The sequence below is a fragment of the Mytilus galloprovincialis genome, chromosome 1, assembly GCF_965363235.1.
Source record: "Mytilus galloprovincialis chromosome 1, xbMytGall1.hap1.1, whole genome shotgun sequence".
NCBI classification, from domain to species: domain Eukaryota; kingdom Metazoa; phylum Mollusca; class Bivalvia; order Mytilida; family Mytilidae; genus Mytilus; species Mytilus galloprovincialis.
In genome coordinates, this window is record NC_134838.1 from 6094352 (window position 1) to 6121622 (window position 27271).

The 27271-nt window shown below is 31.6% G+C and overlaps 1 protein-coding gene across 1 annotated transcript; it reads right to left on the minus strand.

The window, feature by feature from the left end:
• Positions 1–696: 696 nt before the first annotated feature.
• Positions 697–26830, minus strand: LOC143063928 (protein KRI1 homolog). Its single transcript, XM_076236381.1, has 18 exons — positions 26701–26830; positions 24112–24188; positions 22492–22597; positions 17456–17558; positions 15273–15362; positions 14154–14238; positions 13524–13607; positions 12666–12769; positions 11582–11708; positions 10957–11052; positions 9640–9810; positions 7333–7420; positions 6648–6727; positions 5856–5964; positions 5214–5344; positions 3121–3185; positions 2081–2185; positions 697–1443 (listed from the first exon to the last, which is right to left on the minus strand). Exons 1-18 carry the CDS (start codon positions 26777–26779, stop codon positions 726–728), a joined length of 2418 nt encoding a protein of 805 aa, XP_076092496.1. The 5' UTR covers positions 26780–26830; the 3' UTR covers positions 697–725.
• Positions 26831–27271: the final 441 nt, after the last annotated feature.

The window sequence follows — 27271 nt, forward strand, 5'->3', positions numbered from 1 at the left end:
TTTGACCCTGACCTTTGACCTAGGAAGTTGTACATACATTATGACACACCCTCTGGTGAGGTTTAATATAAATGTTAAGTATAAACTTTGAAATCATAACTGTTCTCAAGATATAGAAGGGACACAATCTTTATCATAAGGGCATGTGGTTGTCAACAGAAACTATTTTATTTATCTTAACCTTTGACCTAGGAAGTTATGACACATCCTCTAAGTATAAACTTTGAAATCAGAACGGTTCTCTAGATATAGAGCGGACACATTTTGTTATGGACAGACAGACAAGACTGATCACTATAATGACCTGCCACTAGGCAGGAACCTAATAATGAATCTATTACTCATCTGGATGGGAAATTGTTTTCTAAAATTCAAATACAATGTCAGTTGAACAGTTGACTTTTGCTGCCATTATCAATGACCCATTGGGTTGCTGGATAAAAAATTTGAAAGGGTCACAATAGAGAATGATTTTCAAAAGATGTAGCCTTTAATTGGAAAAGAGCCAAATGCTTCCAAGTTTACAGTCAAGTAAAGATGATGTTTACTGACGCATAAGCCATTTGATACCTTATGATGACAAAAGCTTATTTTAAGTCTTCCTCTTAGTTAATGTACTAGCATCCCTAAATTGTGTTACTATGGACCATAAGAATATGTCTTAAAAGACTAATAAAATATACACATGAAAACAAGTGAATATGATAAAATTTTATGATACACTTTTACTCTTTGGCCTTGACCTTCTGTTTGAAATTGTCAGTCTTCATATATCTAAGTTTCTTAGGATTAATTCCATATGCTTTAAGTCTCTCATCAGATAATATAGGAAGTTTCTTCTTCTTCTTTTTCTTTTTCTTCTTTTTTGTTTTAGTTTCACCCGTTTTCAATTCCTGGCTGACTTCCAATGATTTACTGGTCCCTTCTTGAGGTGTACTACTACTCTCACCTGCATCTGTGTGGTCTGTTGAACCAGTCAACAATTGTTTCTTTTTCTTTTTCTTTTTAATTTTCTTTTCCTTTAATGTGACTGTTTCATTTACTGAGCTTGTTTTCTTTACTTTGACTTTTTCCTGTACTAAGATTTTTTCCTTTACTGTGCTGTTTTCCTTTGATAAAGTAATATCTTCTGCTGTGACAGACTGTTCTTCCTTTAAATGTAGTTTCTTTTTCTTCTTCTTGGCATTATTTTGTTGATCAGTTATCTTTCTCTTTTTCCCACCTGACAGTTTCTCAGTTGTATTCAAGTTCAATGTTTCAGTATTTTCACTCTTAATTACATCACTGACATTCACTGAAGAATCTAACACTACCTTAGAAATATTGCTAGCCCCTGCTTCTTCTATGCTATCCCCTTTTTCATCTATGCTTTCCCCTTTTTCTTCATTACTTCCCTTATTCTTTTTCTTTCTTTTATTCTTCTGACTTCCTGCCATCTTTGCTCTTAAATAAAAATAGCAGATTTAAGTCCTTGATTCCTCTAAGAAAAAATAAAACATGTTTATTTGCTTCAATTGACAAGAGTGAACCAACATTGTGTTTTTATGTTGGTGTTTTTTGGTTTGTTATTTTGTGTTGATCAGTTGCTGTCTCATTGACATATGTTCCACATCACATATTCATAATAAAATATAGCCACAAAATGGATTATATTGGAAAAAGAAAGGATTTGGATAGCAATCTCATAAGATCTTTACGTCAGACACATTTATTTTAATGTTTTTATTAAATAAATAGGCTTGTGGCAGCTTTCCAGCATACAGATGTAAAAAGTATGATAAGTAGATATCCGTTGTATTGTCTGATATTTCCCCTTACATCTACTAAACATTCTGCCTTCCATTGAAAAAAGGACTATAAGACCATGAGTTTCATTATTGCAAATAGAAATATTAATTGGGACCTTTTACTTATACGGTCTGCACATTTCAATTAAAAACACTTCAAATGGCATAAAGTCTCTAAATATCTCACAAAAAATGCAAACTTAATAGGTTAATCCACTCCATTTGTACTCTGATGGATAGTTGTCCCATTGGCAATAATACCACATCAACTTATTTTTATACTAATTACTTACTTGTTACTTTTTTCATTAAGACTTGGTAACATTTTAGCCTTTTTATCCGTATTCTTTGACTTATGAGAATATATCTTTAAATCATCCATTTCTTCTTCCTCTGTCCTGAAATACAAGTATTTTAAGAGTTAACTTTATGGTAGATAGTTGTCTCATTGGCAATCATGAGCAAACTATGAGGTATGGGGTTTTCAAATAGATGCAGGCCATAGTTGCTTACATCCACTCTATTTGCATCAAACATTGGTCTCATTATCAATCATACTACATCTCCTTATTTTCATGTTGATGTTTTTGTTTCTGAATTTATGAGTCTTTAAACTGACATGATACACATAAGTTGTTCCAACATATCCAAATCAATTGAAATTAATTAAGATGATGTAAATCTAATACAAAGCATAAATGTAAATGATGAACATTTTTACAATGAAAACTGTTAAGCTATTGAATTTTGGTTTCCAAATCATAATGATTCAGTAACAAAGACAACAAAAAATAAATGTGGAATGTGTCCATGGGACACAGATGATGTACCCCCTTGCATATAATGTTATAAAGGAACATAACTCAAGAACTGTAAATGTGACACTACCTTAAGTTGTACTTGATCTGAGTTTTGTGGTGATAAGCATTGTGTATACCTTTCATAAACGGGAACGAAAAATTCAGCGATTTTTCCACTTGTTTAGGGGTATAATTCAAACTTGATCTGTGTTTTGTGGTAAAAAGCATTGTGTACAAGTTTCAGAACATTTGGTTGAGACAAACAAAAGTTTAAAAACAGAAACCAGTTTTGGGATGTAAGGACTGATGTACGGATGGACAAGGGTAAAACTATGCCCCCTATGCTATAACAGGAGCATAAAAATGCATATTTATTTTTTTTAGGATGATAAGGTTATATTAAAGAGAGGATTCATACTTATGCATTAAAGGACTCCCTTTGATTGATTACAATAAAAAGTTTTTTTAGAAAAATCTCATCAATGTAAACAATTTATTTTGTCAACCGTTAATTAAGAAAACCTTGTTTTTACCTATATTGGCTCATTTTCTTTAGTGATGCCCATGCATTTAATTCTTTGTCTCTTGCTGTCAAAACCTGTAGAAAAGTAAATTTAAGTTTACAATTTTACAAAACCAAAATCGTTGAAAATACATGAAAAACAAGACTGCAGACTGAAATATCTCACCTGATTTACACATTCTGATTGAATATTTTATTGAAACACTTTAATACAGGTATAACAGAAACTAAACATTATCAATGAATCAAAAACATAAGGTCAGGGTCTGACCGATGTACATGTTTGAATCAAATAGTACACCTAATACTTATGTTATCTGTGAACCTGACCTTATCACAGTATAACTTGGCCTTCAGTTATGGACCATGCAAATGACGTCAAGGTCAGATTAATCAAGTCAGATCATTTGACAACTATTTTATACATTTATTGCGAACCCTATCATAGTTTTCCATAGATTCACCTGCAAGTTACCTGTCCATTTAAACTTTTGTAAGTTCTATTGTCCCATTGAACATATACAACAGGTATTGTTCTCTGTATAGTTTATTTGATGGGACCTTTAAATTTCTTCCAAGAGAAATCTATCACTCATTGATTAATTTACCTGAGTAAAAAAAAAATCTTCCAAATAAATGAAAATACGCTTGCAATTGTTCAATATACCCTGGTTGTTGTTTTTTATTCTTCATTCAAAACTGAGGTTTTGTTATGTTTTCATGAAAGGATGTCAATAGTGTATTTATTAGGACAGAAATCAATATAATAGATGCCCAAGGTGTATGAATGTGTGTTTTTTGTTTATTTTTCAAATTCTGTAAACCAACTTATTTTCACAAATAGTTATTCATCTCAACTTATTCCTTTTATGTTGATTTCTCAGCTATGTATCTGAATAGATTAATAATTTTCTTGCTGTTTTTATGTAAGGGAAGACCAAAAAGTAACATTTGTACAATGATTTATTTGTACTCTTATTTTATAAAATCACTGTTATTTTACTTTTGACCATACAAGAGCTGCAATATGTGATGCAGTTATAGATGGAATAACACTTGAAAAATCTGAGAACACTTTTAAACACTGTGGATATATTCATTAAAATTATCTCCCCTGGTTATTGTTGAGTCTGACTGTTCATTTATTATGTAGTTCTTTTAATTCATACAAAGTGCAAATTTTGCCTTGGATACATTATTTACACATTACATCAATTTAGATAAAAAAAAATATTTTAAGAATTACATGATTAATTTGATTAAAAAAACGCTTCAATTTTGCATCTTGAATAATTTTGAAATCTTGAAAATGACTTTGAAATTTATTTTGCAAACTAACTTATTATAACTAAATAATAGCAATGCACACTTGGCTGAGATTCATTTTACTATCATAAATACTGAAGTATGAACAAACTAATCCTCCCTTAGACAAGCTTACCCTCCTATAAGCTTAAGGTTAATTATACAAAAGTTTGATCAGAAATCAACTTTTAATTTTTGAATCAGTGTTTATATTGAAACTATTAAAAATGTATTATTGATATTGAATAAATACAATGCCACATGCAGTTTTGCAGGCGTTCTTATTTATTATTTGTACATGTATATTTATCATTGACAGTTCAATTTTTTGTTCAGGTAAATTAATCAATGAGTGATAGATTTCTCTTGGAAAAAATTTAAAGGTCCCATCAAATAAACTATACAGAGAACAATACCTGTTGTATTTGTTCAATGGGACAATAGAACTTACAAAAGTTTAAATGGACAGGTAACTTGCAGGTGAATCTATGGAAAACTATGATAGGGTTCGCAATAATAGAAATGACCTTTCACTTATTTACCTGTGCAACAGAATTAAGACCTGAGACATAAATAAAGAATGTGTTATAATGTCAAAAATGTCAACCTAAAGTGGTTTATAGAATTATAATGCCATTCATGGGAAAATATAGTTAAATATTTTTTTCAAATTCAATATTTAAATAATTTTCCTGTTTGTAAAATTTACTGCAATAAGGAAAGTATACACTTGGTCTCATTGCTTAAATATACTGGTTATATATTTTCTAGCTTCTTGTACCTCGTCTACTGACATACCTCATCTACTGACAGTCCATAGTCATTGGATAGAACTGTTCTGTATCTAAATCTACATGGTTTATCATCTATAATGTCCTCATAGTCCAAACTATAGTAATCATTATAGTACTCCTCAAAAGTCTTCTTTTCTACAAATTATAATAAATTGAATCATTGAAAAATTTTAAAAATTGAAGAATTTTCATAAAAGATTTCCCTTTAAAAAAAAATCCCAGTTAAGTATGTACTGGCAAGGTTATCTTAAATAGGAAGGAAAAAATGTGATTTCATATAGATTGCATGATATCACAACAACAAAAAATAGGTACACAATCTTGCTTCTTTCTAGATGGGCTTGAAATGTAGTTTAATACTGATCACATTATGAAAATTAAAAATTGATGGTTAGTTAAAAAGTCTTGGGGTGTAATGTAGTAAAATATGATGTTCTCCATTCTCACAACATTTGGCCAGAGAGGTGTATTTAGAGAATATCAAAATACTTATACATACATGGGTTTAATTCCCAAATGTTACATTTTTTTTACATAAAAACTTAAAAGTAGACTTTGTTAAACAATCAACAAGGTTCATATTCAAATATTAGTTTTATTGTATCTGCTGAAATATAAAACTTTTTTCAATCTTACTTATACATACCTGGATCAAAAACAGGTTTCTTTTTGGCAAGTGCTTGTTTGAACTTTGACTTCCTCTTCTTTTTACCTGTTTTCTCAACAACTTGTGTTGGGTCATAATCAGCATCCATCTATCATCAAATATAAAATACATCTTTTCATTTCTAACAAGTCACTTTCAACAATATACTCACTTTACATAAAAATAAAGTCAAGTACTGTATGTTGAAATAAAAGAATTGTAAACTTTACCTCCACCCAAAATATAACCATAAATCAATCAGTGAAACACAAAGATAGGTCTGTAGCTATTTGTTTCTAAACACCAGTCACTGATCTATGAAAAAGGCCAAGGCCCTTATGCTCATCATTTTCCTCCATATTCATACTCAAGCTTCCTTATTCTTTTATATATGTCAACAATAGTCAACTCAATTAAATGTTACTGTGGATTCAGTTATTTTCGTGGGTACCGATTTTCGTGGATTGATGAAATCTTGCATGTTCATGGATATTTAAATTCGTTGATTTGGCAAATTCTGCATACATTCCATTAGAAAATGTGTATTTCGTTGGACATTTAAATTCATGGTTCCCCTGTACCACGAAATTCATGAAAAATGGTATCCAACAAATAATAATGAATCCACAGTATATGGAACAAATAATTAACAGGAAGCACAACACCATTTTATACTTTAAATTTTCCATGACCTTAAAGCAGCTAAAATGACATGATAGAATGATAAAGCTATAACTAGTGATGATATTTTTGATTTATACATTTAGAATGTTGATGGTATGTATGCCTTACAATAAAATTTGGATCGTCCATATGGGGTTCTGTTTCTTCAACATCTTCAGGCTCTGGTCCAGTCCAGTTGTCCCAATTCTCTGTAAATAAAATCTCAAGCATTACAACAGATACAAACACTTTAATATACTATAAGAAAAAACCATGTAAAGACAATCATAAAGCTTTTGCCGACAAATTCTGGTAACTTTAAGCTTCAGACAGCAGACGCTGAGTCCCTGTTTACCTGGATCTGAATACCTCTTTTATATTTCCTGCTGAAAAACATTGCAAACCTAAGTTATCTTTCTTTGTTTAATACCCAGATGGAAGTGTAAACATGGCACTTCTGTTTGATGAAAACCGTGTCAAAACCAGTTGAATTTCTTACGTTTGAATGCTGAAAATATGCAAATTCAGATTTTTTTTATGACAAAAAAATTATCAAAACATGAACAAAACTATGTCTATGGTGTAAGTGAATAAAATAAAGACGAGAACCTTTCATCATTTTTCCATAATCTCCCTCTAAAAACTAGCTTCTTGAAAAATCTCCCTTCTTTTACCATAATTTCAATAACAGAAAAATATTTTCTTATAAAAATGATCAACAATTACAGTTAGAAAATACCACTTCTTGCATGCTTTATCTATCATTGCTAAATCTTCTCCCCAAGAATTAAATCAGTTAGTAAAATATTATTACCAGGGATTAAATCTTCATTCTCTTCATCAGCAAACACTGGTTTTATATCCTCTTCTTCTCCTCCATAAAAATCATCATTAAAACAACTCTGCAATTATATGAGACATTTTATTAATTTTAAAACATACACAAGTTTTACCTGCATTTACCTGCAACTATCATTTTATCTCTTAAATCCAACTGAATTAGTTATTCCCTAAATTCTTTCAAAGTTATATGGATAGTTGTCTCATTGGAAATCAGATCATATCTCCTTATTTCATTTACAGTCCACTCTCATTATCTGGAAATCAGCCCAACCAGAGAAATATTTAGAGATACCTGTTGTTTGATTCAAGCAAAAACTGGAAGTCTGATAAACCAAGGGAAACAACTCTTGCTTAGTGTGGTAAGGCTAGAATGCATCCGAACTGCTCCCAGAGGGATGTATTTGTACGTTATGGTCTTTTTTTATTATTAATAACATTTTTTTTTGTCTCTTATTTATTTCTTTGTACAGTTACAACTTTATCTCTATGTTTTTTACCCGAGATATTAATTTCCAATTAATTTTAGCATTTTTCTTAATTGACAAAATTGTTCATTCTTGTATATTAGGATAGAAAAAATTGACCAATCTTAATAAAACTTGGTATGACCTAAGCTTAATAAACTATGAGACTGCTTACAAAGTTTCATGGCAATAGGATATATATTATAGACAGTATGATAAATTCTATATTCAACATTGCGTGTAAAAATTTGACGTTAAAATTGAAAAATTTCAACTATCAACATTTGGAGCTTTAAAATCAAAATATTGCAAAAAAACACTTTTTAAATGCCTTAATATATAATATATCATGTATCAAAAGCAATAGAATACTCATTTAATTTATCAGACTTAGCATAATTATTCAAAAGTCAAATTTATATGAGCCTGTGCCTAAAAATGGAGGTTTTCCAATGAAGGGGAGCCTTACATGAAGATGTAATATTTTGTGCAGACAGTATGGTCAAATGCAAAGATTTTTCAATTTTTAGTGAAAAACTTGCAGGCAATTTTAGCCCAAACAGGCTCATATTTGAACCACTTGCTATCCTACAGAAGAAAAGAGAGATATTATGTGAAATGAGACAGGTACAAAAGACATTATAAAGTGCTTTTTATACAAATTTAGTGAAATCTTCAATATGGACTTCAACTTTTATGTACCAAGCTCCTCACATTTAACTTGATCCAAACAGGGCGTTACCCCAGGGTCATTTATACAGCACATTTTGCACACAATATCTGAGATAATCTTCTTTTCTGTAGATTCAGAGTTCACAAATGAGTTATACAACTGGATTAAAGCATAGAAACACAAATATTAAAACATGAAAACCTGTCAGATAGCAAGTTAGAATGACATTTATGCATCAAAATTGAAAAAGCTTTGAAATGCTCAATTTCCCCATGTAATGCCAAAATGGGAAATTTTTTCAGATTTCTATCAAATAAAAGTTTAAATCCTTTAGTTTTATTCTTTTTGACAAATTGACACCATTAAATCATTCAGGGAAGTCGCCCAAGTACAGATTCTATATTTCATGAATTCACCTCTTAGGTCCGAGTACACAGTTATTTCGTAGTGCATTTCCTTTAGACAATAAATGGAAATAAAAAAAATCCCACCTGCGCTTTCTCCATAATATTTTTACAGTGTGTTGTACTACTTTTGGGACAAATTATATCAAAATTATAGAAAACTTCATCAGTTCTAACTCAAAATATGCACAATTTTATGTGAAGGGGGGCTTGAAATCTTTTGACAGCTTCCAAAATGCTAATTTTTGACCTTTTTCAACTGGACCAAATCACTACTTTACATTATAATTTATGAATCAAATTTTTTTAGTGTAATTTTATCCCCCTTCTTGCTACTTGAGGCATAAAACATAAATAAATAAATTTGGAAGGGGTATAAAAAAAAATTAGGTCCGAGTACACAGTTATCATCCCTTGATTTTCGTTGTCCACGAATATAGTCCCTACTGTGGACAGTGTGTTACTTGTCAATTTTTTTTATACCCCTCTAGATTTGTCTGGATAAAAGTCTCCCTCTAGATTCTCTGTATTCAAACTTACTTTCATCTTCTGATCTTGTTTGTCAGGATCAAAGTCCCCTCTAGATCCTTTGTATTCAAACTTACTTTCATCATTTGATCGTGTTTGTCAGGATCAAAGTCCCCCTCTAAATCTTCTGTATTCAAACTTATTTTCATCATTTGATTGTGTTTGTCTGGATCAAAGTCCCCCTCTAGATATTCTGCATTCAAACTTACTTTCATCATTTGATCGTGTTTGTCTGGATCAAAGTCCCCCTCTAGATCCTCTGTATTCATGCCAAGAGACTGGTTCCCTGCTATCTCCTTTAGCTTATCTATCTTATCCATTATCTCCTGTTTCTTCATATTCTTCAGCTGTTTTATTTCTTCTTTCCTTTTATCCTTTTCCTTTAATAAGAATAAAGAAAAAAATCAAAACTCATTACCGTAGAAAGGCGTGTATAGTCCACGGTTTTTTACCCTGGGAATGAAATTGATGGAAGGGGTGTGGACTATGCAGTACTATAGGATTTCACATTTTTTTCCATGTTGGGATACGATGTTGAATGAGGTTTGGCAAGGTTAACAGAAACATCATGTGTTGTCAATGTTATAATGTATTCTTGACAACTCTTTGTATTATTTAGAAATAAAATAAACAATCTAGCTGTATTCTTGACTACTCTTTGTTATTTTTTAAATAAAATAAACAATCTAACAGTGTTGACTTAGTAATTTGCATAATAATCAGCCTTTGATCGAATGTCCGCTTTGTTTCGGATTTGGTAAAATTTGTGTCATTGCATCTAACAGTGTACCTGAATCCTGAATATCAATGAAAGATGAACCCTTCAATGGTAAAACCATAATAGTCAAGTTGAAACCTAGTGAAATCTTCCAAAGATCGATTTTGTTTAATGTTATTCGCGTGTGTACAGTACAAGTAAACCACGATGCGCCATTTTGAAAATGTGTGATTAAAGTTTCAAAAATTTTCGTATTCGGACTTTTTGTCAATATACATAATTATAATGCTTATAAAAAGTTCCATGAAAAAGTACATGCAAAAAACTAAACAAGAGGGCACATTTTGGTTTAAAATATTAATTCAGCTGAATTATCACTGTCCATTTCTGGAAAGTCAGTGGTGATGTAATATTAAAATAAAAAAAAAAACATTTCTTTATACTTAATGTCATCAAACCAATAATTAACAAAATTTTCTTCTATATACTATAGCTTTTGATCATAAACAAGCTTCTGTCCAAGTTTGGTACAAATCCAGGATAGTTTGAGAAAGTTATTAAAATTTTAAAAACTTTAACCACAGAGTGAATATGTGTGGACGCAGACGACAGAATGTAGGATCGCTATGTTTCGCAATTTCGACAACAGTCGAAGGCTCAACGAAAATCACCTTAGTTCTCTTTTTGACATATTCAGAGTCATTTAAAATCTACCTTTAAACATGGTTACTTAGAAAATGAGGTAAACAGACATATTTTCAAATGTATTTATTAGCACAGAACCTTTCAAGTAATACAATTTTTATACCATTTTCTTCCTGTCTCGCAATTGTTTTCTTCTATCTGCTCTTTTACTTTCTTTCCTCCTGACAGAATCATCTATAGTTCTAGGGAAGGATTTGATCTATAACAAAAAACAAATTACTTTCAGATTTAAGCTCAGTGTTAGGATAGTGCATATCTCTTAGGTGGCTTGTTGCAATATTTTGTCTTTTAGGACCAAATAATTTTACTACCCGGTATTCAAAATACTAGCATTCTTGTTAACATTTTTTAAATGCATACATGAAAATTTGTGATCAGTTCAAACAATGGGATTTTGACCAATATTGAGATTTTTGAAGATTTTAATTTCCCATAAACCTTAATATTCTTTAGATGTGCTTTGTATCTGCTTTAATTTTTCTTGTCCTACAAATACATACTAATGCAACTGAATTCAAAGCAATCAATTAGGATTTGATTATCATATTATATTAAATTCTACCATGTTTTTGGGGATTAAAACTTTGCAGGTGATATCTACAACTCAGTATAGATCATTTGTTCTATCCATGTTTGAAAACCACACTAATATTTGATTCATATAACAACTTTTCCAATTACCTATTACTGCTTAAAACTCTTCAAAAAAAATCTAAAATACAACATACAAAATCTTGGTCTGGCTCCTCATATCTGAAGTTGTATTTCCTTTCAAATTCCTCTTGCTTTTCTACATTTTCTTCATCATCTGTCAGTCCATCCCCATCATTTATAATCTCATCATACGAGGGTATTCTGAAATAAATACGTCATCATTTATAATCTCATCATACGAGGGTATTCTGAAATAAATACGTCATCATTTATAATCTCATCATATGAGGGTATTCTGAAATAAATACACCATCTTTTGTAATCTCATCATATGAGGGTATTCTGAAATAAATACACCATCGTTTATAATCTCATCATATGAGGGTATTCTGAAATAAATACACCATCATTTATTTTCTCATCATACGAGGGTATTCTGAAATAAATGTGCCATTATTTATAATCTCATCATACAAGGGTATTCTGAAATAAACACACCATCATTTATAATCTCATAATAAGAGGTCTGAAATAAATACACCATCATTTATAATCTCATCATACGATGGTATTCTGAAATAAATACACAATTATTCATAATCCCATCATACAAGGGTATTCTGAAATAAATACGCCATCTTTTATAATCTCATCATACGATGGGATTCTGAAATAAATACACCATCATTTATAATCTCATCAAATGATGGGATTCTGAAATGAATCAGGACTATTCACTACTACATGTGAAACTTGTAAAACTAGAAGGTGTGTCATAACATGTATGCAATATTGTAAACAATTCTGAAAAGTTACATATTTGTATTATTCTAAAGAATTGGTCATTGATACAATATAGGTCATGATAACTGCACACATATTCACACATTGTTTTAAAGTGGAGTGTAGAAGTAAAATATTGTTGATATATATCACAATTAACTTGAAATATTTGCCACTGGATGTTAAGCAACCAACAACCAATCAATCAATTAACTTGAAAACAGGGTTTCACTTGCAAAAATATGACATGAAGGTCATGATGATTTTAAATCTGCAACAGAATATTGTAGCATTGAAATTACGGAGAGGACATTATGGTAGTATATGGTAGATTTGAGCACTCTGTGACAAACTTATTACAAAGAATCATCTAACCTGTCTGCGTCTTTGTCAAGGTATTGTTGTTTTACTATAAAATCTCTCAAAAATTTCTCTCCTTCATCCAGATTTGGGTCATTCCAATATTGTTTTAATGAACCCTGTAATAACATAACAAAATATATTTATAAATGATTAGAATAGAGAATAAAACAAGCAATGTGTCAAAAAGGAAACAACCCAACCAAAAAGAAGAAAACAGGACACAAAAGCGTCTTCAATGTAACAAGAAAATTCAGCACCAGAAGGTGGGCTTCAGCTGGCCTAAAAACATTGATTGAGCATTGATAAAGCATTGATAAACGAAAATTAATGAAATTCAGCAATACTTTTTTTTACATAAACGGACAAGAATCTTTCATTGTTTCATGACTTTAAAAAATCTAGAAATCAAAATTAAAGAAGACAATATATAGTTTTTTTAAAACACAGGTTGACTGCTTAGATGCTGAGATAGTTCGTATTCTGTTACTATTAACCTTATCTTAGAGTAGGCTTAACCCTTGATTTAAGATCATATCTTAATAAGTTGGAGGTCACAGCTTATATATGCCTTGAAATGTCTTGTCTGAAGCATATCTTTCTACTCCTTGCTTCAACACGAGTCATTCTGTAATGCTTGTCAGCCACCAATGAATATATTTTGAAGGTAAACACAGCTGTGACCTTCAACTTTTAAGATATGATCTTGCATCAAGGTTTTAGCCTATTCTAGGGTTAATGGTGACAAAATATGAATTATGATTAGAATGCAAGCAGCCAACCTGACAAAATGAGGATTTTCAATAAATATATACACGATTTTTCCACCAAGCAAAACTTTCAACAGATAAACCATGATAATATTTTATTTACCAATTCTACTCCAAACTTTTTGTCTTCCTTTTTTCCCTTCTTTTCCTCATTCGCCCATGACATGAAATCTGTATCTTCCTCAACCTATAACAAGAACAGTATTTCATAACAAATAATTTATATAACATATAAATGTATAATGGATAAGGTACATTAAAAGAAAATTTTTAAGAGTTCTTGTAGACATATTCTTGACAAATATTTATATATCTTGTTTTATAACTTTCCTGTTATCAGGGCTGTCCTTCATACACTTTTAAATCAGCCGCTAAAAAAAAAAAAAAAGCAAAAGCAAAACAGTTTGCATGCACTGATCTTCAAACGGCCATAAATGTTTTAATAAATGTATGATGAACTTTTGTTATTTTTTTTTAGTTTTCACTTTATAATGAATTCCACTTTTCTATTTTTCTTTTTTTTCAGTTTAAACCTTCCAATGAATTCCCCTTTTCTTTTTCAGTTTTCACTTTTCCAGTTTTCACTTTATGATGATAAACGCCTTAACCTTAAGTTTTTTCATAATTATAAAAATATGTCTGGTTCAGATTTTATTATATCTTGACATTTATAGAAAGAAATAGATTTGTCTGGCAAAGATCGACTGTTTTGAAAGCCCTGTGATGAACCCACCTTTTCTTTTTCTGTTTTCACTTTTTTGGTAAGAAATTCTGGATCACTTGATTCACTCCCTGAGTCCTCAAAAGCTGACTTGAAACTAAAATATTCAAGAATGTAATATAATAACTATTATCGCTATTTTGTGCATTTTTCCTTTGATCTTTTTTTGTGATAAATTTTCATATCGTGCTACGCACTTGAGATGGAAAATTATCGCTAGAAACTAAGCAGGCACGTGGCGTTGCTAACGAAATTGACATGAAATTGACAACGTCATCATAGGTAAAATAGCTATAAACAAATTATCATTGGTCATCTCAACTAGATTGCCTTTCTCTCTTTCGCCATCCCGGCTCAAGCGAGAAAATCAATCTCGTTGTGATGATCAACGATAACCTATAAAACTAGTACACACATGTGATGTTACCTGCAGTTTAGTTTATAAAAGATATCATTAACTCTGTCATCCTGTTTGATGTATGCTTATATATTCTTCTTTATGTAACTATTTCAAAAATTGATTGAGTTTTGGTGTTTATTGCCACTTTCAGCTAACATGACTTTGTCAGCCAGTTTTTATTAAGAATAAAGACATAATTTCCAGAATTAAAAATGATTCCAGATTAAAAAAAATAATGACTTGTTTTAAGCTATACTGCTGCCAGTTGTCATTTATTCTTTGACTTTTTTCATTTGTAAGAAAAACATGGAAAATGTACTAAAAAAGTAATAAATAAATTCCTGAAATATATGATGATTACATTAAAAGATGTGATATGATAATTAACTAAATCTATTGGATTTCACAATTGGTCTTATTGTTTTTTTATTTACACAAGGTGAACCTAAACCTGAAGTGGTAATTGTGCAGTTGGGTAATAGTGGGTGGATACAAGATATTCACAGTTGTCTTTCACTAGATAAGTAAAATAAAATGATAATAAAGACAACAACACCTATTTATTACCGCAAGGTAAGAGTTTATTCTGGTCGACACATTTAGCAAACTAGTGTGGCGCCATGCTTGTAAGAGAAAAAATGCTGACCAGAATAAACTCTTACCATGCAGTAATTGATGGGTGTTGTTGTTTTGTTTTTATATTTGACGAAGCAGTAGTAAGGTAATGTCACCTTTGTTTAATTTCATCCTGTTCTTCGTAATAACTTGGTTTCTGTGGAAAGTTTTCTTCTTCATCACTGTCACTTTCATCAACCAGTTTACTGCAAAGATAAAAATAAAATGTTTTAAGCATAAGTTGTAGAAAAACATGAAAAAAGATACCTTTAAATGTTCACAAGACAAAAATTCAAAAAGGAATCTTAGTGATGGAAATCACCAATGGAAAGATTGGAAGAGTACAAAATGTAGTTTGGATAATTTCAAATCATATTTAGGTATGGTTTGGACAGAAAATTCAGCAAAATCTTAAACATTTTTTTTTCTAAATCAACCAAAAAAATAAATTCGAACAGCGGTATACTACTGTTGCCTTTATTTGGCCCTAGATGACTTTAAAAGTGTTAATATAATTGAAAAAGCTCCACATTATCTCCCTTTGGTGAAAAAATGCATTTTTTGGCATTAAAATTGAAATATTTTTTTTAGCTCATCGGTGACCTTTATTTTTTATTATTTTTTTCAAATAAGCTGTAATAAAACTAAACTATTGTAAAATTTAAGCAATTTCAGTAATGCTGTTCCTTTTTATTTCCATATTACCTTTTTTTCTCCTATTAGTTCAACAGAAAACCAGGTACTCTGCAGGGCCAGCCTTATACGACTGCAGAGGTCGAACCCTGAACAGTTGTGGCAAGTATTGACACAACATTCAAGCTTGATACAGCTCTGAATTTGGATTTTTGACATAATATGGGTTTCTTACACAAAACGAATGTCAAGATCTTACAAATCTATTGCACAATATTGTGCAATTTAAGATTTCTTTTTCAAACTTTTCGAAAATTTGGTGGTTGTTAAAATGGATGTCAAGTATAAACTTTGAAATCATAATGGTTATCTAGATATGGAGCGGACACGATCTTCACCACAGGACACGGGGTTGTCAACTGAAACCAAAGTTTTTGACCTTGACCTTTGACCTAGGAAGTTGTACATACAACATGACACACCCTCTGGTGTTGGTTAATAATCATGTTAAGTATTAAGTATGAAATCATAACGGTTCTCTAGATATGGAGCGGACATGAAAGTGTTACGGACGGACGGACGGACGGACGGACGGACGGACAGACGGACGGACGGACAGACGGACGGACGGACGGACAGACTGATCACTATAGGGCGACCCGCCGTCGGCGGGGCCCTAATTAAAGTCCTATTATAATTCATATGTGAAAAACATCAAAAATATTCATCTGAACATTATATTTATTTTCACTTTCTTTTTTAATTTTGTCAATTTCACTTATTTTATTCCTCAATATTTCCATTCTTAAAAAAATATAAAACTTAAAATATCTGTATGTTTGTTAAAATCATTATTCTATTATGATCTTAAATTTATTTGTGGTCCTTTTTTTTTTAACATTTATTATGTCATTTTTTAAATGCAAATGAATAATGTGGTATTATATTATAGTAACTACAGCTGCTATCATGTTTTGTAACTAACAAATACTAATACATATATATTTACATGATCTATTGCTAATATTAACGAAGCCGGGATAAGGTACCAGTATTCAATGTTTTTTCATTACTAACAAATGTACAGATTTCAATAAAAAATTAAAATTAAATTAAAAAAAAAAGAAAAAAAAGACCTGTTTTATTGTTATTTTATTTTTTTTCAATTACCATAATGTAATGCAAAGTGTTAAAGCAAGGTCATTAGAACTGAGGGCAGAGTTGGAGGATACTTGATTTTGTCATTTTCCAAAAGTCTGCATTTAACCATACAGAAAATTTGTAATTCTTTGAATATTTACATTTGTGGTTTCCCAGTACCAAGTTGCAACAAAATCCTGACATTGAAATTGGTATCCAAGGAATAATAATGATTCCACATTACATATAAATTTTAAACTCCATACTGTGGATTCATTAATATTCGTGGTACAATGTAAACCAATTTTTGTGGATTTTGTATTTACATGTGAACCATGAATTTAAATGTTCAAAGAAGTACAAAATTTCAATTGGCTTGTATGCAGACTTTAGAAAAACCACGAAATCATATATCCACGAAAATACAATTTTTCCTCAAACCACGAAAATTGGTACACACGAAAATAAATGAATCCACAGTATTCATTGTTTTACTTAACAACAAACACATTAAACCAATACAAACCCTCCTTTCTCTAAAATAACTTTTCTTTCATAATCTTTTAAGTATACAGGTTTTTTTCCTTTCACCTTGGAGGAGGAGGGTCCTTCATTGGAATCAGTATCATCTACAATAAAATCATATATTACAGTATAAACAATTCAAAGAAGAAAATTAATAAAATCATATATTACAGTATAAACAATTCAAAGAAGAAAATGGATAAAATCATATATTACAGTATAAACAATTCAAAGAAGAAAATTAATAAAATCATATATTACAGTATAAACAATTTAAAAAAGAAAATGGATAAGACTCCTTTTCTTTGTTCACAAAACATTTATAAGGATGCTTTCTTTAACGCTTTCAATGACGAAAAAGGTTTTTCAAATATCTTTTTGAGGTAGGACTTGATACTTACACATTATAACAGGTTTATGACCATTCTCTGATTTCAGAATAAAATAAAGAAGAATGTTTCTGAGGGCACTGGTGCCTAGCAATTTTCCAAATTAAAAAGGGGAATAACTCTGGAATGATTAAAGACTCACTTTAAAAACCCTGTTGCCTAATAGGCCAGGGATATAAAATTGTCATAATGTAGACAGTTAATATTTCTGGGTTCAAGAAAAACAACTGATTTTTTTTTATTAATTTGGAAATTATATAATGACCTGGGTGATCTTGGATAAGTTATATTTTTCTAATCTCTTCATTGATATATAACTTCTAAGACTAATAAGAGGTTTTCACTGGTCTAACCAGCATGACAGATCTAACTGGTGAACTGCCTACAACTCCAGTCCTCACAAGAGGTTTTCACTGGTCTAACCAGCATGACAGATCTAACTGGTGAACTGCCTACAACTCCAGTCCTCACAAGAGGTTTTCACTGGTCTAACCAGCATGACCGATCTAACTGGTGAACTGCCTACAACTCCAGTCCTCACAAGAGGTTTTCACTGGTCTAACCAGCATGACAGATCTAACTGGTGAACTGCCTACAACTCCAGTACTCACAAATTCACCATCTGCTCTATTTGGTGTTAGACAGTATTACTCAATTCTTAGTCTTTAGGCAATGTTTTTCATGGTGTTGTGTGTGTTCTTTGATGTCTTCAAGGTTTCTTCATACTCTTTATATAAGAGGCAGATCTGCGTTAACACTTTCAAGGTATAAACAGTATGGCTTCGAAATAAAGACTATACCATAATAGATAATAAATTTATTCTTTATACAACGAAGTGTTTTTGCTTGGCATATTATGAAAACATGAAAATTAACATTTAAGACATGACCATATTTAGTATATGACAAACTTAGAACATATAAACTCTATTCTTGATTAATTATATGTACTGTGTTAAATGGTATACATGAACACAGTTCTTGAAAATATGGCCAAACAAATAACCCCTCTAGCTAACTGTCTTGCTCTAATGACTATTAAAAGTATTATTATTTTCAAGTCAGTAACATGTATGCATCTTTAAGTCTAAAATGAATCAACTTGTTGGAATTGGAACTTTTGAATTAAAAGAAGAAGTGTCCGAGAATGATTTAATGCTTTTACCTACTCAGGACCTTGTAAAATATGAAAACGAGCCGGTCGTGTGTGAGGCTGCGGCCCCGCGTAGATTTTCTGTTCCATTGTCGGATTCAGACTTACAAGAGAGAATTCTTAAAGCTATTCCGAAAAAGACTAGAAATAACAACAAGTGGGCTTTAGGCGTCTGGGTTGCGTGGACTTTAGAAAGAAATTTGTATCAAGAAACAATAACTGATGGTGGTCATGCAATACCAAGTGATCCGAATTTACTCTCAAATGAACTTTTAAACTATTGGATGGCACACTTTATACAAGAATGTAGACGTGTTGATACCAGTCCTTATCCACCAAATTCATTGGTCCAGTTAGCATCAGGCATTCAAAGGTAAGTTACAAATTTTAAATTTCAATATATATAACACCAGGACAGCCGTTACAAGTAAAATCATCAAAATCAACATTTTATTGGAATTGTAGTCCACAGCTTCCACAATACAGTATATAGCGTTTGATGTAGATGTTACATTGTACTAAAACTATGAAAATGTAATTTTATGAATTACATTTGTGTTGATTTTGATATTTGTTTTTGTAACTGCTGTCTTGGAGTTCGGTATAGTTAAACGGGTTGGTGGAAAAGGGGGGGGGGGGGGGGGGGCAACAACTGTTGAAATACGTTCGTTTACTTGTTTTAAGGGAGCAAACATTTGATTTCGAGTGGAAAAGGGGGGTTTGCATTCTGGGTTTTTCAATACATAAAATACCAAAAAATATATTATAAAAAGGTGTTATTTTAAAACTACTATTATGGACAAAAAAAATACAATAAAATAATTTGACAGTTATTTTTCGGATATTCTAATAATTTTATTCTGCTTGCCAATAATTATGTATCCCAATGTTATTATTTCCGAATATGCTTAAATTGTCTCAACCTATACTTTCAATATACTGTTTTTAATAGATAATTGAGATATGATGTATTCGTGAAGAGACAGCAAACAAACAATAATTAATTCTAAGACATACTATTACAGTTTAAATTAGTCTAGTTTTAACATGGCTAATTTCATTTTGTATTGATTTACTAAAAAGCTGTATATTCAACTCATTCGGCCAATTTTGGAAAGCAAACTCATACATGTATACATTTCTTGTCTTCTGGGGTCGTCTCCCACCCCCTCGCTCGGGAGATAAAACTCGCGTTTAAAAAAACACGAATGACAATTTTAATCTCAATTTTAACTACGTTTTAAAACTACAATGAAACCAGTGTAAACAGAACCTTGAATGAATCGAAAACCCACCTAAACTTAACATATATGATCCTAAGTCCAGTCATATAAAATTTTATGCGATGTGAATCTGTTAAACCGAACATCTAACAAAATCTAACAAAAAATTGAAGTACCAAGGAGGTCGTACTAGACAGGTTTCACTGTATTGCAATTCGTCGTCGGTTATTTTACTTTTCTGAAAAATAATTTCTTCTTCAACCAATTCATCTTTAAAAAAGTTCTACTAATCCTTTATAAGTCTTTATATGTATTAAAACAAAGAGTAAAACCACCACTTTTTGTAGGTATCTGAGAACAGATTGTAACAGAAATGACGTGAGCCTCTTTGAAAAGGATTCATCTACATTTGCGTTTTTTAGAAAATGTCTTGACAGTCGAATGAAAGAACTAACCAATAATGGTATTGGAACTAACGTAAAAAGGGCAGACCCTATATTAACAACAGACGAGGAGGCCATGTGGGATAGTGGAGTTTTTAATTGTAACACTTCAAATGGGCTAACCAATATAGTTTTTTTCTACAACTGCAAGTTATTTGGATTTCGTGCTTTAGATGAACACAAACAACTTGATGCTAGTCAATTTCGAATTTCTGTGGACACAATTGGTAATAAATTACTCCATTATACCGGGAGGCTGTGTAAGAATGTACAAGGTGGCCTGAATAACAGAAACGTTGATGTCAAACGCATAACTCAGAAAAGTGACCCAACAAACCCAAGATGCCTAGTTACAATTTATGAGAAATACTTGTCACTTATTCCACGTGAAGGTAGGTTTTACCGTAAACCGCTACCACATAAAGCTAACCATGGTTCTATTCGCTTTAGCGTCCAGCCGATTGGTATTAACACATTGTCTAGCAAAATGAAGGAATTATTTAAGGCTGCGGGAATTTCAACTACTGATCGTAATATCACCAACCATTCTGGGAAAGTTACATGCTGCACCACACTTTTCAATGCCGGATTTTCCGATTCAACTGTAAAATCAAGAAGTGGTAACCGATCAACGGCCGTCGACACATATATACGCCCGTTAGAAACATTACAGGATAATGTAAGCAAGGCATTACAGCCGCCAGTACCCACAAGCAAAAACGTTAAGCAAGAAAATGACTTGTCCATTGCCAAAAGTAACCAGCACAGTTTCGAAGACAAAGAAAACGATAATAGTACCATGACAATAAATGTGCCAAATTGTATAAACAAAGTTGTCATTTTCAAAAATGGAAAAAGATATTGTTTAGAAATTTGAACTGCTTGTGTATTAAAGAATATTTATTACAGTTAAATTTATACAAATAATTGAATCTTGATTAAAAAGCCTGGGGTCATAACTATTTTTTCAGTACACTGTCCTTGCGAATTGCCTCTAGGCAATATTGGCAACACTAATTGGCCCTTTGTAATTCAGAGCATAACAATAAGATAATCACTAAATAAGAACATGTTTTGTGTCATTCTTCACTATTAAGAGGGTGAAAATCCTTGCATTTCATTGGTCGAAAGCACTTTACTATGTTCTAAATGATTGAGAGTCGTCTGCTTTTCATTTAATTATTATAAATTGATCATAATTGTCTTAATCCTTTTATTTATTGTAATTAATTAATTTTTATTCTAAAGATTCAATTACATGTTATGTAATCAGCTTCGGTCATTTAAATTCCTTACGTTTTTATGTCAGGTGAAATATGTTCAACACACTAAAGTTCCACTTGGATGATCAAGAAAGGTGTTAATTACTGGTCACCTTAACATGTCATTTACTTGTTATACCAGTTTGTTTACACAGCTTTAATCTGATTAGTTTTCTTAAATTTTGAACTCAAGACATTGAGTATTTTAATCAACCAAGTTCAACTCATCAGAGATAAACATAAATGTTTCTCGTTTTTATATAGATTTGACCATTGGTTTTCCTGTTTGAATGGTTTTACACTAGTAATTTTTAGGGTCCTTTATAGCTTGCTGGGTGTGAGCCAAGGCTCCTTGTTGAAGTCCTTACCTTGACCTATAATGGTTTACTTTTATAAATTGTAACTTGGATGGAGAGTTGTCTCATCATACCACATCTTCCTATATCTATTGATCAAACAAATTTTTTAACCAGGACCAAAAAATTACCTCGACTCGTCCTAATTTAGGTCACAACCCAGTTCGACACAACAAGGTTCAATTAATAATTTTAAAAACATTACACTTACCATCACTGTGATAAAATTTGACATCTTTCTGATAAATCTTTGGATCTCTCTTCTTCAAAGCAGCATAAGTTCTCAGCCAATCTCTCTCTACTAAAGCTGTAAGACCCTGTAAAATTCACATACTTCAATAACAGTATAATCTTAAACAAGGAAAATTGGTACTTCAAAAAAATAGGTAGGATGCATAAAAGGATTGAACATGGGTGGACAGCATAACTGAATATGTTGACAGTCTTTGAAATCAAGGTGTCACTACAAGTTTTACAAACATTAATATCAACTAAAATTCTAGAATTCAATGTTGGGTCTACCTTGTCAGACAGACTTTCAATTACAACTTTAAAATATTAATAGGTCAACTAGACTTGGTTTATGTTATAATTGAAAGGTTTTCATGTACATCTGACAAGGTTCATTTTACTTTCGACTTCATTTTCATGGTTTATTTTTCTGATTAGTATAAATAAGATTTGGTATGAGTGGCAATGAGACAACTCTCTATCCAAATCACAATTTATAAAAAGTAAAAAAATATTAGTTCAAAGTACCGCCTTCAACAAAGAGCCTCGGCTCACATCGAACAGCAAGCTATAAAGGGCCTCAAAATGAGTGTTTAGTGACAAACAGGTTGGTTTTTCTGTTACTATAAGTAATACATGTATTTAAACTGTGTTTTGTCTATTAAAATGCTAAATTAACAAGAAATAATAAGGGAAAGTCCATAGTGGTATTACTCCTAAAAACAATTTAAACAAGAAAACTAACAGTGTGATTATGAACAAAATAATGAACAAATTTACCAAATATGATATATAGCAACAAAACAACAACCGCTGACGTAGTCTGAATTACAGGCTCTTCACTTTGGACAGGCCTGTATAGAACGTTGCAGGGTAAAACATGTAAGCCCAACCCTCCTCTAACTTGGGACAGCAATGTAACAGTACAACATATGAATAAACTATAAAAATCAGTTGATTAACTCATCAGAACAGGCTGAATCAGGGTATTTGTCTATGCAACTCTCACCCTGTTGCTCTCAAGTTCAGCATCAAATTTAAATTTAATCATGATATGAACAATAAGGTTAATTGTACATTGTCCTACATTTTAATGAGTAATTATCACCTTATAAGTCCTATCTATTAGTAAATTGATTATACATGTAGTGACATAATTTATTAACCGTTAAACAATCATCAGGTGTCTGACATTAATGTTATTAACTTTCGATGGGAAATTGATTATACAAAGGGCCATTTATATATATGTAGTGCAATGCTCTAACAAAACAAATGGTTTTTTTTTAAACTAGGTGTTAAGTTGCACTTATATTTAGGTCTTTAAACAAGACCACTGGTCATGCTAGTACAAATGTATAGGAATAGTTATATTTGCTGATGCAAAATAAGTAGCAGAAATGAAGAGAAGGCAGTTATAATTTTAGAATGTGGAGTAAATTATAGAATGTGAAAATTATCATAATATCATGGATTTGTTTAGACAGTATAGTATACATTTACAAGAAGTATATATATAGCAGCCCCCCGCCGATATAGCTTTTCTCATATATACACAAAAGAATATGTATTTCATGTGTACCAGGTAGTTAATACATACTTCAGCATTTTCATCCTCAGACTCTGACGAACTTGATTCTGAATCCAGATCACTGACATCTCCGTATTTATCTTTCACTACAAATATAAACTTCTTATAAAGGTACCAACAAGGCACAGGCACTTGTTTCTATCCCTAAAATTCCAGAGGAAGATCCAAACGGATATTTACGTTGATAGTGGAGGGTAGTAATTGGAGTACCTCAAATAATCTTGCAATATGACGTTAATGTTATTTTTAGTGATTGACGATAAAATGTTCACTTTCTTTTACATGATGAAAAAATCAACATCACATTATAAAAATTTCAAAAAATGATGCTAAAGATAATAAATTTGAGACCGCTGACAGGGCCGTAACTAGGGTTCGACTTCAGGGGAGGCAGGAGTTTGGGGGCCGCCGGTTGAGGCCCCCAAGAGAGGGGGGTTGGGGTTGCAGCCCCCCGCCGATTTTTTTCTCGCAGAATAATGGCTAAAAATGACCCGTTTTCCTTCGATTTACTTACTTTAACATGTTTAAGAAACATCAGTATTGCTGGATCCTGGAAGCAATTTTTATGCAAACAATTAGTATCTGTATTTTAAGATATTTTTGTTAGAAATCAAACTGGTCAATTAAAAAAACATATTAAGCAAGATCATAGAAAGCAAGATATTTTTTTTGTCAAGGACCTTGAATTTCAATATTGTTGAAAGCTGAACAGACATGTATATAACTATGTAACGGAGGGGGTCGGTGACGACACCTCCCGGGACGTGTAGTGGCCAGTACTTCGTCCCTATTCGACCATCGGGATACCTGATATCAGATTATGGCTGAATAACAGACAATGAATCAAATGAAACTATAATTTATTCATAAATGTACAATAATTGCATGAATTTAAACAAGGTCGGAAATTAACAGGAGTCAGAAAACTTTCTAAACTGAAGTTCATAAATAGAGTTATTTCAAATGTAAAAATGAAAATGAAGTGTTCCCAGAGTTAGTCGTTTAAGTAAAATAAAGTAAATTTGCTTCGCGTTGTGTTTTAAAGTAGTAAAATTGCACCAAAAAGGGGTGACTAACTCTGGCGAACTGCACCAAAGTGGTGGCTAACTCTAGACTGGAGTAGTACTAATTTTAGTTATGGCGAGTATTTGGAGGCCTGTGCAAGGCCGACTCCGACTTAATATCAAATGATATCCTAAACTTGTCATTAAACAGGCTAACTTTATCAAAGAAGGTACTGAAGAAAAGTTAAATAAATGAATATTCTTAAAACATGATAAAAGCATCAAAAGTTAAACAATGAAACAGTTAAATTAACAATCTTTACTTTTATCCTACTATATTTAAATCAAATTTAACTTAAAATAAACATTTAAATACTAAATAATTAATCTGTCCAAATTAAGGGGAATTAACCTAGGCATATCAAGGCACATCTATTACAACTACAACCAGGGACTTTCTAAACTAGAATATTACTAAGTTTTAGAAAGTCTGTGCTTCAACAAATTGAAGTGTTCAACTACTAAGGCATTGACCATAATGTTCTTGTTAGATCGGCTGGGAGAAGTTAAAAAATGACCCAACAGATGATTCAGCCGGTAACGAATTTCCGATATCATAAAAGATTCACAATACAAAGGGAACTTCCTCTGCTTACTGGAGCCCCTAAATAAATGTGAATAGTTAAGTTTATTCAAAATTGTCGAAAGCAAAGTTTCATATGTGTTCTCGTACGAATACTGAATAACAGACGGACGGCCACACGAAAAAAAAATATACTGAAACGGTTCACTTTCGATCAAAAATCCAGAAAATGACAGATATATCACGTATCATGATAACAGTGTTAAAACTGTAAACTTGTATTGTTTATAATATAAATTCAAGTTCTTCGTGTACATATTGTCAATATTTCATTTTACTTCAAAAAAAAAATTTGGTGTAGAAAATTCAGGGGAGGCAGTTGCCTCCCCTGCCTCATAGGTAGTTACGGCCCTGGCTGACAAATCCAGATAAGGCTATTATGACAATTCCCAGTAAAATTTTAACTAATTTGACACAGGCACTTGTTTCTATCCATTGAAAGACCCACTATCAACGTATCTTTAAAGCACAGAGAAGAAAATACGCTGAGAAAAACTGAACATTGGGACAATTCGTGCCAACATAGCTGCGGAACCGTAGCTCTTAGGTCCTTATGTTATTTTTTGACTATTTGCGGACCATAGATCTATGGTCCGGAAATAGTAAAAAAATAACATAAGGACCATAGATCTATGGTCCGCAAATAGTCAAAAAATAACATAAGGACCTAAGAGCTACGGTTCCGCAGCTAGTGCCAACAGGCCTTAAATAAAAGTTTGAGGATTGATGATAATGGCAGGCAAAAATAATCGTTTGACGCCAGATGGTAAAGGGCATCACTATCCTCATAGTGGATCTTCCCAAAGTTAAAAACAAGTGCGTATGCAACAAGGGCACTTCTTGATTTAGTGTCACACTTAGATTGGTGTAAAATATTTTTACAATTCTAGACGATAGGTTCATGCAAAAAATATATGCTTATATAGACGAGATTGAATTCATCATGCTTACGTTTCTGGAGTTCTTCTTTCTTTCGCCATACGTTGTAATTTTCTGCATATGCTTTGTTGATTTTTAGCTCCTCGGACATGCTTGTGGGTCAGGTAAAGTATAGGGAAGAGAAACATGTTATATTGGTGTATTCTAAGGGTTACACTAATGACTGGACCGAATGACAGGACCGAATGACAGGACCAAATGAAAAATGCTAATAACTTTTTCATTTCTCAAAGGATTGATCTCAAATTTGAAATATAATAAGATTCCATCATTTGATAAATAGATTTAAGAAAAAAATTTAAAAGTTTTGTAAGAAACTTTAGAAAATGTGACATGACCAACTTTGATAATGACAGGACCAACATTGAGAATGACAGGACCAAATAAAAATGCTAATAACTTTTTTGTTTTTCAAAGGAATTATTTCAGATTTGAAATATAAAATGGTATGTCATATTTTGAAACCAAAATGTTGTAAAAAATATAGATTTATTTTCAAAAACTTTCGAAAACGTGACATGACCATCGCTGATTGACAGGACCAACCTCGACAATGACTGGACCAGATAAAATTGCTAATTTC

Bases quoted from the DNA above. Each gene is read 5' to 3' on its own strand.
- LOC143063928 (XM_076236381.1), bottom strand. From the start codon at position 26,779: ATGTCCGAGGAGCTAAAAATCAACAAAGCATATGCAGAAAATTACAAC. The intron at 11,053-11,581 runs GTATGTTGTATT...TTTTTGTTATAG, and splicing joins AGGAGCCAGACCAAGATTTT to ATCAAATCCTTCCCTAGAAC. The intron at 9,811-10,956 runs GTATAAAAATTG...TTCTTATTAAAG, and splicing joins TGCGAGACAGGAAGAAAATG to GAAAAGGATAAAAGGAAAGA.